A 15,052-nucleotide genomic window follows, 5' to 3' on the forward strand; every position below is an offset into this window, starting at 1 on the left:
ATGTCACTTGGAACTGTGGAAACTGAGAACATTATGTTATTTCCTGGCTCCTCACTGTTGCTATACTACACTGGGGAAATTTTAAGTGGAACTAAACTTCTGAAACTGGGATAGGTATGACATCACTGAATTCCCACTGTCAAATGGACTTGTCTCTGATGATCACTAAATGGTGGCAGCGGAGAGTAGGAAACAGTTATTTTACAAGATCAGGGGAAGGCAAAGAGATGTCAGAATTTTTAGAGGCCATGTATGCTAACTGGCTTCTTGTATTGTTTTGGCCTTTCAAATGAAATATAGAAGGTACTAGAAGACAGAAAGGTGACAATTTGGCCAGTACACATCAGTTGTTTTTATTGAATTGAAAGGTATTATGGTACATACTGGTCAAAAAAAAAAGAAAAAACAAATCCTGGGTATAAATTATTTATGAATGAATCATTATTGGAGGAACGTATAAAATATCATACATTCTAACTTTGAGTTTAATTTAAAGAATTTCAACAAAGAGAAAGATTGCATTTGCTATTGTCAGAACTTCACACATCAAAATTTGTAGGTCCATCTCTGTAGATGATCTCTGAGAGTTACCTTGGTCCAAAAAATGCCTCTTTCTGCTGGCTGACCCAGTGAGAAGAAAGACCTTCTAAACTCAACAAGATTAAGCCTCCAACAACAACTGCCCAGGACAGACTCTACTTAGAGTATTATTGTGTTTAGATCTTGGCTTCATATTTTAGGAATGATGTTGATACACTGGAGCGCATCCAAAAGATGGGGCAATAAGGATAAAGAAGAGTCATGTGCTCAGACCTTTTGATGATTGACTGATGGAAGAGGAGATGGTCAGTTTTTAGAAAAGGGGTCTTAGGGGAGACATGGAAGTTGTCATTCAGTATTTGAAGGACTTTCACATGGAAGAAAGACTAAACTTATTGGGCTTAGATCAAAAAGGTGAAACTAAAAATGATGGGTGGCATTGCCAAGGGGAAAAGTTAGGATAAATGAGAAGAAAAACATCCCAATAATCAGAGCTGTCCAAAGGGCAAGTAAGTGGCAAAATGGATATAGTGCTAGACCTGGAGTCAGAAAGATCAAGACTCAGATACCAAATTATTTAACTATAGTCTGCTTCGGTTTCTTCATCTGTAAAATGGAGATAGGCAAACCTACTCCACCTCAGAGTTGTTATGAAGATAAAATGAGAAAATATTTATAGAGCACTTTGCAAAACTTAAAGCACTATGGAAATGCTAGTATTAGTGGAATGAGCTAACTTAGCTGGTGTTCCACTACCTTTCATTGGAGTTCTTTATGCAAAAGCTAGATGGTCATTTTTTATTATGTGTTACAGAAGGGATTCATTCCATTATGGGATGGACAAGGAGACCCATTGAACTTCCCAACTGAAAATTTAGGGGAGTGAATTTATTTTTAAATTAGAAAAACCATTTTCTGAGCTCAGTTATGGTGAATGATCTTTCCCATGTTGGTCATTTCTTCTAAAGGAAACAGATAAAACCTGATTCACCAGCTTGAATACAAAAGACAATCAGGGCCAATGAAGAAGCAGTCAAGAAAGACATACCTCAATGTTCCATATTTTCAGACAACCACTGGAATCTCCAGTGATAAGGTGCTGATTGGTCTCATCAATGGTCATGATAATGGATCCAGTTCCACTGTGGGCCACAAACTCAGCCACAAGCTGCTTCCTAAAGATATTCCAGAACCGGACATAACCAGATCCTCCACAGGAAACCAAGTTGGCTCCTCCTAAAATGAGTGAGAAGCCCACAAAACTGTTTTGGTGTGTATGAGATGTAATGTTATTGGTTAACGATAATACTTCAGATACTTAAATTTTCTTCTATCTGACTGTAGTAAAAAGTTTGGAGTCAGAGGACTTGGGTTCAAATCCTGTTTATGATCCATCCTGCCTCACTTGCTTTCCCTGGGATTCATTTTCTTCATCTATAAAATAAAGCCATTGGACCATATGACCTCTGAGTCCCATCTCAGCTTTAAATCTATGATCTTATGATATTAAATGTTGGGGAAACAGAAGGCTGACAGAAATGGCGAAGTGTTCATTAACATCTCCATCCCCTCTATACAGATTCCTTAACAGCACCAGGGGGACTTTTGAAGTCAAGGAAACTGTGGGAAAGTTGGGGTTAATTTTGTCCCCAGGTACTTTCATCTAGAAACTAGCTGTGGGTCCTTTGGGCAAGAAGAGGATAAAAGTGACTTTTAGAACTCCAGGCAGAGAGCTCCTGAGTTCCCTGGGAACCTTCTTACTGATTGCTTTTAACCTCCTTGCCAGAGGCTTTTATCTTCCTGAACCACTTTTTAACTACTTCAGGAACTGGTTTTACCTGAGGGTATTTTTATAACTTTTTGTAGAATGAATTGTTTATTTGAATCCTGGAGCACAAAGTAATCCATTGCCCTCCATGTAACTGAGACATAGAATACAGATGAAGTCACAGACCAAGGAAGATTCCAGGGCATCTTTGTCAATCGCATTTCTCCATCAGTGTAAGGACTAAAATGCTGAAATAAACTTTCATTGGTTCAATGAGCATGGCATCATATACGTAACCCATTTTCTGTTCTGTCCACTTGAAAGTGAGGATTTTAAGTGAAAGATCTGTACATTTTTTTGTTTTTTTCCCAATCAACTGTCCTTATATAGTCATCTAAACATTGCAATTGCATCCCCACTGAGATAAAATGCATTTTCCTTAGAAATACCGACTTCATGCCAGAGTGAAATAAATATTATTCAGCCTAGATTTAGGTGTAGATGCACAGTTTTAAAGATGTAGACTTATCTATATATCAACATGCTTAGAATTCCATTTATGAGTGTGTTTTAAACATTTCATCCATTTTTCATGAATGATGAACTCATATTGGAAGTCCTTATGGAACCATTTTTTTGTTTATGGGCCTAAAATACCCTTTTCATTTTCTAGCCAGAGTGCGCTTTACAGATATGCCTTGCTTAAATTATCTTTCAATGCCAACAATCCTATTATTACATGAAAAATCTATAGATGGGTTCAAATTAGCTTCACAAATGTGCTGCTGATTCACACTCAGGTCTGCTTAACGCAGAAATAATGGAATGGAGTCACTGTGGTGGAAACATTTGGGAAATACCAACAACATTAGAATGAATTAAAGTTGAGAAAATGGGGGCCCATTTTGGATAATAGTTCCTGCTATGAATACTAGCAAGATTGGGAAATGAGGGAGTTTTTTTTTTAATCACACTTGTCTCAAGATAGTATAAGAATCCAACATTATTTACAAAATTCCACAGGGAGCATCTATGTTGACTTTTTTAATGTGTTGAAAATGTGGGGAAACTATATGGATTTATGGTCTGTAAGGTAAAAGGAGGGAAAGTGGGGATGGAGAAAGCAAATGGCTCTATGATTAGCCTCTAAATGGAAAAAGAAGTAAAGCTAACCCTGTCCCTGAATGTGATACTTAATGTAGAGCAGAATGTTGGAGAAAGGAATTTGACGCTTGGATGAATTAAGTGACTTGCCCAAGGTAACAATAGAATGTGATATAGAATAGAAGAGCGGAAATTCAAACCCAGGTCCTTTGAATCCAAACCTAGCCCTCTTCCCACTGTTCCAGAAATGTCTCCTAACTGTGTTCTATTTTCCAGTGTCTCTGAGTAGACAAAGGTCATATTGCCCCAATGTTAATTTAATGGATGGAAAATAAAGATCAATTAAGTGATTTTCAATGACATGATACCAAAACTAAACTAATATGTTTATGTCATCCTCTAGTGGTATTGGTGTCTCAGAGCTGTAAGAGATTCTGACCCCCTGTCCTCAACCCTAAGAAGATCCTTTGCTAAAGTCACCAAAAACCAGGACATGACTGGGGACATAGACTCTCAACAATCTCTCTATCACAAATATCAGCCACATGGAAATAGGTCTTGATCAATGGTACTTGTAAAACCCAGTGGAGTTGCTTATTGGCTATGGGAAGGGGAGGGGAAAGAGGAGGGAAATAATTTGAATCATGTAACCATGGAAAATATTTTAAATTAATTAAATAAATAAACTTTAAAAATAAAATGAAAATAAATAAAAATAAAAGCCTTCAAAATAATAAAAAAGAAATTAAAACAATAAACAAAAGTCACCAAGACCTAAGCATAGTGCCTGTGTTGTACAATGAAAAGCAGATTTGATATTCCAGGACCTAGGTTAAAATTTAGCCTGTGTCACTTGCTCTCTAAGGGATGTTGGATAAATCATTTTACTCCCATAGACCTCAGAGTCCTCCCCATGAAATGAGAGCATTGTTTCAGGTGACTTCTAAGGCCCCGTCTTGTTCTAAATATGTGATCTTGTGACCTATTGAACACACTTGAATAAGGCACAAAGAGAAGGCTACCTGAAACCAAAGCATAGGACACACTGTTCCTCAGTTGGAATTTTCCTGGGACAGTTGAAAAAATGCTGGATTTCAAGGGTCCAAAGTTCAGTTTAAACCCTACCGTGGCACCTTTACTACCCCAGTGACTTGGGCTGTGACTTAAGCTCTCTTGATCTCCACTTCCCATTTCTGTGGAATGAGGGGAGAGATTGGATTGGATGGCTTTCAACTTTCTATACAACTTGATATCTGTTATCCTAAGATTCTATGAAATCCTACTCTCTGTGCCATTTAGGTAAGTTATTCAACTCCTTGAATCTCAGTTTTCTCCTCAATAAAGTGTAGATGTAATGTTTCTAGTACTGAACCCATAGATTTGTTTCAGGGTTGAAATGGGATATGTGTAAAGTTCTTCACAAATGTTAAAACTCTATAAATACCATCGGGCATCACTATCAACACACATCCTAGAAATCATGTTGTACAGACTCAACAGAGTGAAATCTATCATCATCAGATATTTACTACTTCTGTGACCCTGAGCATGTCATTTAACCCTATGTGCCTCAGTTTCCTCATCTGTAAAAAGGTTTAGAGAAAGAAATGTCAAATCATTCCACTATTTTTACCAAGAACTTAACCAAGACTTAACTACCCATCTAGTACAGATGCTGCAATGCTCTTCTTAGAATTCTCGTCTGGACTTTCCTGTGCATTTATTTCCTAAAGGTGAGCCCTATCTCATGTGGTCTCCACTTTAGCCACTGCCCTTCTACCTGGCTTGGCCAGTTGGAAGCAGGCTTTGACCTGCTTACTTCTATTCCATATCGTGTTGACTCCTCCAGTTTGACTTGCCTTGCTTCCAGTCCCTCATAGCCCACTTCCAAGGGAGTAAAACCTATGGAAGATCATGACAATGTCCTCAGCAGCCACAATTGCTAAAGAGCCAGAAAAACCAATCTCACCACCAAAGAAAGCCTTTAGTGTTGTCAAATGGCTCGATTTATGGAAGAAACAAGGGTTTACCTGTGGAACTGACATTAAAGAAGGTTCAATGCCTTCTTGAATCTACCTTCTTGCTCTACCCTAAAGACCACTGAGCCTCTCCATGTTCCCTGAAGCTGAACACTCTTGTATATATTGTTGACTCTAATTTTAAAAAATAGAGGTTGTTTGATTCAATGGGTAGATAACTCAACTTTAATTCAGGAAGACCTAGATTCTAATCCTGTCACAGACACTAAGCAGTTGGGTAATTCTGGACTAGTTACTTAACATCTAAGTAAAGTAGATGTCCAGGGGCGTGCTGATCTGCATTGCCATGGGTAGTTTCCTCATCAGGGTGTTTCTTAAGCCCATGAAATACCCATATCTATCTCCTCCTATCTCCTGGAGCTGGCCCTCCAAATCTGTGACATTCCTTGTCCCACAGCTCACCCCCTCACCCATCTCTAAGGTTTAAGTAGAAGATATCATCCACCCCCACAAGCACTCCTGCTTTGTATTATTTTTTCTGACATTGTACAAGAAGTCAAAGGCAGTCAGCAACATAGAAGACATTTTACCTGTCACTGTAATAGTTTTTCTAGCTTCCAGGAAGGAAAGCTTCATAACAGCATGATTTCCCTCAGTGTCAGTCTCAGAGGAGTTAACTCCTAGAATGGTGTCTCCTGCAGAGAGGGGAGGAGAGAGACCCCTTTGAACCCTGGGTTGCTTTTGAGAGTGAGGAGTATCTCCATCTAAAAAAGAGAGAACGTGGCTTGCTTTAATGTGAAGGGACATTGGTTCTCGAAGCTAATTTCAAACAGCTTTAAGAATTTATTGCTTGCTTCCTCGATTGATAAATGGGCAAAAGATATGAATAGTTTTCAGATGAAGAAATCAAAGTCAGATATAGGTATATTAAAAAATTCTCTAAACCAAAACAATTCTGAGCTATCATCTCATGCCCATCAGATTGGCTAAAATGACAAATGATGGAGAGGATGGGGGGAAATGGGGACATTAATGCCCTGTTGGTAGAACTGTGAACTGATCAAACCATTTTGGAGAACAATTTGAAATTATGCCCAAAGGGTTATAAAACAATGTATACCCAAGGAGATCCAGTAGAAAGGAAAAATCTATAGGTACCAAAATATTTCTAGCAGTTCTCTTTGAGATGCCAAAAAACTAGAAATCAAGGGAATGTTCATTCATCAATTGGAGAATGGCTAACCAAATCGTGTTATATGACTGGGATGGAATACTTACTGGACCATAAAAAACAATGAGCAGATTAATTTTTTTAAAACTTGGAAAGAATGACATGAGATAATGAAGAATGAAATGAGCAGAATCAAGAGAAAATTATATACAGCTACAGATTTAATTTTGGAAGAATAATTTGCAAGTGTTCACCTCCAGAGAATGAACTGAAAAACAGAAACACAAAAGACATTATATCTATCTATATCTATCTATCTATCTATCTCTATATCAACATATATATCTGTTTCCCAGATGATGCCTTCTATGGTGTGGGGATGGCAGAGAGGGAATGAGATACCTGGAATTAAATTCTATTAATAATAAAATAATAAAATGTTAAAGTATATATTTCTTTCCCCTATATTTTCTTGCCCCCCCCCAAATCAATGATTTTATAACTGTTAAGGAGGTCAGAGATCATTCTGACCAGCTCATTTCTGAACCCTCTCCATAATGTCCCCAATAAGTTAGCAGCCATTCCAATGGCAGGCACACAGTGTGTTCTTTTGTTGTTGTGGGTATTTTCTTCACTGATGATGATCTGTACCTTAGCGAACAGTCACTCCAAAAAATTCAGGATCATAAGTCCAACCCAGAAATAAGCTTCACTGAGCTTGTCTGAAGAGGCTTCAAGACTAATGACATTGAGTCTACTCTTGAGGCCATTCCATCTTGGTAAGACTAACCAGAATTATGATCTGGTGGTACAGCCTTTCAGAATAACAATAATGAAAATAATGATAACAATAATGGCTCATATTTAATAGCACTTTGATTAGTTTAGAGATAAGAAAACTGAGGTTGGGAGAAGTTAAGGGATTTGCCTAGGGTCACAGAACTAGTAAGTACTTGAGGTGGGATTTGAACTCAAGTCTTCCTGAAACCATGTTCCTTGGCTTCCTTCAAGACTCAGATCAAGTTCCACCTTCTCTCAGAGGTTTTTCCTTATTTCCTACCACCACCACCACCACCATCACCTTGACCATTCCACTCCCAGGACTTTCTCTCTGAAATTACTTCCCATTTTCTCTGTCTAGATCCTGAATTTATGATATTGTTTTCATATTGTCTCCTCTATTAGAATGAAAGCTCCTTGGGGATGGAAACTGTCTACTCCAATACCACTCTAGTCCATCTTCCATTCAGTTATCAAATCAATTCTCCTAAAGCTCAGATCTGACCATATCGTCTTACATCCTGTAAACTCCGGTGGATTCTTATCACCTTATCACAGGAACAAATAAAAAATCCTGTTTGGCATTCAAATCCCTAAGCAGTCTGGTCCCCCTCTTAGCTTTCCTGTCTTCCCAACCTTGACCCTCCCCTATGTCCTCTGCCATTTGGTAACCTCGGTCTCCTTGCTATCCCTCAAACAAGACCCTCCATTTCCTGACTCCAGTTATTTTCTCTGGCTATCTCCTAGGTGAATCTTCTTGTTCATCTCCACTGCCTGGTTTCTCTGGTTTCCTTTGAGTTCTAGATAAAATCCTACTTTCTACAAGAAGCCTTTTCTGATAAGGCTGCCTTCCTCTCATCTTCCATCTAAGTTTATCTCCAATTGATCATATTTATATGTATCTCTTATACATAGTTGTTCTCATTCTGTCTCCCCATTAGCTTGGGGGACCTGTGAGCTCCTTGAGAGCAGGAATTACCTTTCATCTTTCTCTCATACTTAACACAATTCCTGGCACACTGAAGTTATTTAATAAATGCTTCAGGGCAGCTGGGTGGGAAAGTGAATTAGAGTGCTGAGCCTGGAATCAAGAAGACTCATCTTCCTGAGTTCAAATATGGCTTCAGATACTTATTAACTGTGTGACTTTGGACAAGTCATGTAACCTGTCTACCTCAGTTTCCTCATTTATAAAATATGCTAGAGAAGAAAATGGCAAACCACTCCAGTATCTCTGCCTAGAAAACCGCAGATGGGGTCATAAAGAGTAGGGCATGACTGAAAATGAGTAAACAGCAAATAAATTGATTATTTTTTATTATGGATTAAATTCCTGACAATTTTTCTTTGCAGGCCCAACACTTACCACAGTGTCTGAAACATAGTTAGTGTTTGATAACAATAATAATAATAATAATAGTGTCACATTACAGTAACTGGATAGATAGAGCACTGGAGACTCTGACTGTAATCCTGAGCAAGTCAATTAACTTCTATCTGCCTCAGCTTCCTCACCTGTAAAATAAGCATTATAGCAGTACCTGACTTTGCAGAGTTGTTATAAGGATTAAATGAGATATTTTGAAAGCACTTAGCACAGAGCTAGGCACACAGTAGATGCTCAATAAATATTCATTTCCCTCCTTCCTAGATTTATCTCATTCTGTCCCTTCAACAGTTCAATGATATGGGGGTTATTCTATTTTACAGATGAAGAAGTTGAGTCTAGGAGAGGGTAAGTGACTGCCCCAAGGTCACATACTCAGCTAAGTGTCTGAAGTAGGTTTTTAACTTCTGATCTTCCAGCTATAATCCAGTGAAGTAGATCCTCATTGACTCTCTGACTCTACCCACTGAGGATCCAAGATCACTTGGGTCCTCAGTGGGTAGAGCTAATTCATGTGCGCTGAACAGCTTCATGGGTAGGGATGCCTGTTCTCCATCGATCGAATCTATGCACTATAGCCAAGACTTCTCATTGGTTTCTAGTCCCCATCCATCATCCCTTTGGTAAATCACTCCAAAACTTCCACATTTTATGCATCTCTCTTCAGCCCAAACTCTGCATTCTTAGCATCGTTAAGAATCTGCAGGTACTTCAAATAATGTCCCAGCACAAAGCCCCATAGGCAGTTGGAACTCTGAAGTCTTGGATGTTCCTGGCCAGTATGGGTCAGGTGCCTTGACATTTCCAGTTCATTATTCACCATCAGTAACAATCTGGAAGAATTTGTAATGAGCATGACCAGTGCTCGTCATTTGAATGTTTAACATGTTCGTGGTCCTGCATTTTAGTGAGTTGCTCTAGAAGGCAAATTTCTGTCTGTAAATGGGGAGTATTATCTCATTATGCTTTTTCCAGGCCATGATGATAAATCGTTAGAACTATTCATTTAATGAAGTGCAATTCAACAGTTATTGAATTTTAGGGATGTGGCTTGTCCAACATTGAGAGCAAATCTTCCTGAGTTTTCTTCTTTATTTCTATTCTATAATTCTTTTATGTATATTTATAATCTGTCCAGGGTCAAATAACCCATAGATCACATCTGTATTTCTCTTATGGGATTTCCACAATCACCTTTGTCTAGGCCCTCAACACATCTCATTTGGACTAGTCCAATAGCCTCCTAATTTTTCTTTATATATATGATATTTTCCAATCTGTCCTCTGCAGAACTGTCAGGCTGATTTTCTTTTAATTTTAATTTTTTTACATTCTTTTAAAAATTTTTGAATTTCAAATACTTTCCCTTCCTCCAATTGCTTCTTCTTCTTTTAAAGGAAGGCAATTGGGGGCAGCTGGGTAGCTCAATGGATTGAGAGCCAGGCCTAGAAATGGGAGGTCCTGGGTTCAAATCTGATACTTCCCAGCTATGTGACCCTGGGCAAGTCACTTAACCCCATTGCCTAGCCCTTCCCACTCTTCTGCCTTGGAACCGATGCACAGTATTGATTCCAAGATGGAAGGTAAGGGTTTAATAAAAAAATAAAGGAAGGCAACCAATATGTTGCAATTACACATGTGAATTTATGCAATGTAAATATAACATTAACCTCAATGTATTAATATTCCATATTAGCCATGTTGTAAAAAGAAAATGAAAGAGAATCTGTTTCAATCTGTACCCAGAGTTCAGTTCTTCTGGAAGCAGATAACATTTTTCATCATAAGTCCTTTAGGAGGGTAGCTCAGTAGCTCAGTGGACTGAGAGCCAGGGCTAGATACAGGAGGCCCTGGGTTCTAATTTGACCTCAGACAATTCTTAGCTGTGTGATCCTGGGCAAGTCACTTAGTCCCCATTGTCCTAGCCTTTACCACTCTTCTGCCATGGAACCAATGCAGAATTGATTATTAATATTATTATTATTGAATTAATTATTATTATTAATTCAAAGATGGAAGATAAGGGTTTTTTAAAAGTCCTTTGGAAATGGCATGGACCATTGTACTGGTCAGAGTAATCTTTATATTGATGAGAGTATATGCTAATACTCTTAAAGCACAGACCTGATTCCATTTGTCCCCTACTCCAGAAGCTTCAGAAGCCCCTAATAGTAAAAGACCTGAGTAAAGATGACCCTTTCATTCCCAAGATCCTCTTACTTGTACCAATCACCATTAGATCAGAGTGCACTGACATCAATATTCACCTAACAAGGTCATATGAATTACTGAGATCAGGATTTATAGTTCTTGACAATTTCACTCTATGTCATTTTCCAGAAATTTCCCATCACTTCCTTTATGAGAAGCAGCATGGCACAGGGGATAGAGAGCCACATTGGACTCGAGAAGACCAGGATTTGTTGCAAAATTCTGCTTCCGACACATACTGGCTGTGACTACAGGGAAATCCTCTAAGATATCTCTATATCTAAGAATATCTCTAAGAAAATAAATTTCAAAACATTTGCTGATTTGCATTGGTAGAGGGAGTTTCCGCAACGTTAGTTCCCTATATTAAAGAAATCACAATTGGCAAAAACCAATACCAAACACATACCCCACCCCTTCCCAAACTCTGCTACTTCCTCACCTCGACATTCCATCTCTGTCCTCCGGACCTGTGCATAAGCTGTGACCCATGCTTGGAATGGAGTCTATTTTCACCTGTACTTTGGACTCCTTAACTTGCTTCAAGGATCATCTCAGGTCCAAATTCCTCCAGGAAGTTCTTCATTATAGTGTAAGTCATCAGGACTTGCTCCTTTCTCAAAATTCTTTGTACATGCATCTTTCAATATACATCCTTTCCCCACAAACATATATATATATACACATATATATACTATATTATATTTATTCTAAAGACATATATATAATGATGTATATAAATATTTAGAAGTAACAAATACATTATATATGTATATATATATATATATATACATACATATGTTGTTTCAGAGCAGGAACCATTTTCGTTCTTTGGAATTTGTATCCCCAGGACCCATTATAATCATTGGCATGGAATCAATACAAAGAGAAGGAAAGCATCCAAGATTTGAAGCCCGCTTCTCTGTTTATTACTTGTGTAACTTCAGGAACCACAAATCACTTCTCTGGGGATCAGTTTCCTCTGCAAAATAAAGGGGCTGGGCTGGATGCCTCCAAAGATCCTTTTCAGTTATAAATACATGATCCTGTGACCCTCCTGCTGGAGCCCTGAATCCTGAGCCCTGAAAGCCTAGCACTAAAAAATGCAGAGAGGCTCAGGATTTCACAAAGGCTTTCTAATTATTTTTGTCATTAATAAAAAATCCCTTCATAAGACCCCAGACAGTTATATTCAGGTCCCAGGTAGGAAAGATGTAGTAATAGATAGCAGAGAGGAACTGGACTTGGAGCCACAAAGACCTTAATTAAACTTCATCTCAACTGCTTTTATTATCTATGTGGCTATAGGCAAATCACATAAGTTCTCTGTGCCTCAGTTATCATATCTATAAAATTAGAACGTGGGACTCAATAGCTTCCAAAAGCCTTCCCAGCTCTGAATCTATGATTAAATGAGTACAGGGCATTTTTGTTCCCTAATCCCTTCCCCTACCATCTGCTAAAAGACATGCAAATTCCAGTCTCCATGATTTTGCCAGAGTTATTTAGATTTTTCTAGTATTCATGAGTTCATAACTCTTGAGCTAGAAAGGATCTCAGAGGTCATCTAGTCCAAACCCTTGTAAATGAGAAAGCTTAGAACTAGAGAAATTAAAGACCTGCCCAGAGTCAAAAGGGGATTGGTGGAGCACCTAGATGGTTCATGGGATTGAGAGCCAGGTCTAGAGACTGGAGGTCCTGAGTTCAAATGTGACTTCCTAGACCCTCCCTAGTTATGCAAACCTGGGGAAAGTCACTTAACCCCCACTGCCTAGCCCTTACCATGCTGTTGCTTTGAAACCAATACACAATATTGATTCTGAGACCGAAGGTAAGGGTTTAAAAAGGTGGAGGGAGAATTAAGGAGATGAGCAAGGATCAAAGCTGATAATCTCTGGCTCCAAATTCTATGATCCTCCACTGTGGCATAACCATACCTTGACGTCTCTATAGACCATTCCAGTGAACCTGAATGGCCAAGTCATTGGAAATGAGAAAGTCCATGCCCTCACATTGCCTGCTCATAAAGCCCCAAGTCTCAGACTCCTCTCAAGAGATGATTTCCTAAACAGATCAGAACAAAGTGCATCTGATGACTGATCCTTTCCCAGAGTCATATTGAGGCTCCTCAGAAAGGTGTCACTAAGACACATTGTGACACTAGCTATAAAGACATATACATACATTACCCAAATAAATTGGGCAGGGAAGAAACTTCTTGTCTCTAACTCAAAATGGGAAAGGTAATTGTCACGCCATTTAATTCCAGTGAAAAAGCATAGCTTGGGTGCTTGGGTTCCATTAAGCTATCATAAAAAACCAACTCAATTCCCACCATGCTAATATAGAAAAAAGAAAAACAATCTCCAAGTGAAATACTTAATATCTAGTAGCAACCAGAGAGGATGATCAAGAGAAGTTTCAGTTTTCACACAAAGACTTCAAGGACTCCCCTAAGTCTATACCTGAAGCAATTTGGGGAAGTTAAGTGCTCAAATTCTAATGAAAGCAAAAAGGAGCATCCCCTGAAAATACTGATGAGGCAAAAGACAAAGCAGAAGCATGATTTGGTGAATTAACTGACCCAGAGAAACCTCCAGGTCCTCTTTTAGTCATTTTGACAAGACAAAGTTGTAAACAACCCCTTGCAATAAAGGTCGATAATGTATAATTTAGCAGAAGTCAGGCTTCACATCTATGCAGAATCCAGGAAAACCAACTGGAGTCTGCCTGCTAGATGGCACTCACCCAATTGCAAATGGAGTGATCTTTGGTAATATGGGTGCAAGACATGGTGAGCATTTTCCGTGCTGTTATTCCATATGAGAATTTCCCCATCATAACTCCCTGTGGTTGGTAGGATAAAGAGCACAAATCATCAAAAAATTAGGTTAGCTGGAAAATCTCAGTGGACAGGTAAACATGAGTAGTGGGATTCTATCAGTAATGGAATTATTGGCTTCTCTTGTGGATAAGGGGAAGAAACATTGGGAGTTCCCACAGTGAAAATAAATTTGATTCAATCCTCTTTCCTCAAATCTCTCATTTTTGTTGCCTTCATTATCTCATTCTTTTTTTCTCTTATTGTATTCCTTCCCTTCTTTGCTATTCCCATGCTTTCTTTATTGCCCTTACCTTTCCACACACACAAACATATATATATATATATATATGAACATGTATAAATTGACACGAGTTTCTTTGCCAATTCTATTAAAAGAAGGATAAAATTAGTCCCCATGGAAAAATTGGTTCAGATCTATCAGGTCTGAAAAGAATGATATCTTATTTTAAAATGAAATTCATACCCTGAACCACCTGACCTTTATTGAGTCTTGGGTGTAACTAAAATGGAATAGTCTTTATAACTGAAATTAGATTGAATAGGTCTGGGATGATTGGAATTAGGGTTAGAAGGGACTTGAGAGGTCATTTACTCCAATTCCTTCATCTTATAGATGACAGGAATCTTAATAGGATCCTAAATCCATATCTATGGATCTAGGGACAGCTAACTAGGGTATCAAACTGAGCACTGAGCTTGGAGTCAGTAAGACCCAAGTTCAAATCCAACCTCAGACATGTATTAGTCATGTGATCTTGGGCAAGTGACTTAACCCTGTTTGCTCAGTTTCCTTATTTGAAAAGTAAGCTAGAGAAGAAAATGGCAAACCACTCTGGTTTCTTTGCCAACAAAATCCTAAATGGGGCCACAAAGAATTGATCAAGACCAACCTGAACAACAATAGAAGATCCATGTGTGAATGGACCCTCAGAGGCTATCCAAGTCAATCTCCTCTATCTCCACATTAAGAGAACTTAAGTGACCTGCTATTGCTAGAAGTTACCAGCTAGTGACAGCACATGGATTTGAACCCAGGTTGTCTGACTCCAGATTCTTTACCATACTTTTTACTCTTTACCATACTTGTAATGAGGGTTATTGACCCTTATAGAATACTGGTATTGATAGAGGTATTTCCAAACTTATTAATCTCTCTTATGTATCTATCAATAAATTATGCTACTCAACTCTATTCCTAATGAACTCTTAATTAACAAATATTTCTCTATATACTCCAAGGAATAATAATGAGAGAGGAAGAAGAGAT

The 15,052-nt window shown here is 38.4% G+C and overlaps 1 protein-coding gene across 1 annotated transcript in view; it reads right to left on the bottom strand.

The window, feature by feature from the left end:
* Window positions 1-15,052, bottom strand: part of WDR49 (WD repeat domain 49) — a 203,797-nt gene that overhangs the window by 61,668 nt on the left and 127,077 nt on the right. The window contains exons 12-14 of the mRNA XM_007502257.3: window positions 13,689-13,787; window positions 5,982-6,149; window positions 1,589-1,776 (exon numbers count right to left, since the gene is read on the bottom strand). Coding sequence (XP_007502319.2) covers window positions 1,589-1,776; window positions 5,982-6,149; window positions 13,689-13,787 — 455 coding nt within the window. The remainder of the gene's footprint in view (window positions 1-1,588; window positions 1,777-5,981; window positions 6,150-13,688; window positions 13,788-15,052) is intronic.

This window comes from Monodelphis domestica, chromosome 8, assembly GCF_027887165.1.
Source record: "Monodelphis domestica isolate mMonDom1 chromosome 8, mMonDom1.pri, whole genome shotgun sequence".
Taxonomy (NCBI): domain Eukaryota; kingdom Metazoa; phylum Chordata; class Mammalia; order Didelphimorphia; family Didelphidae; genus Monodelphis; species Monodelphis domestica.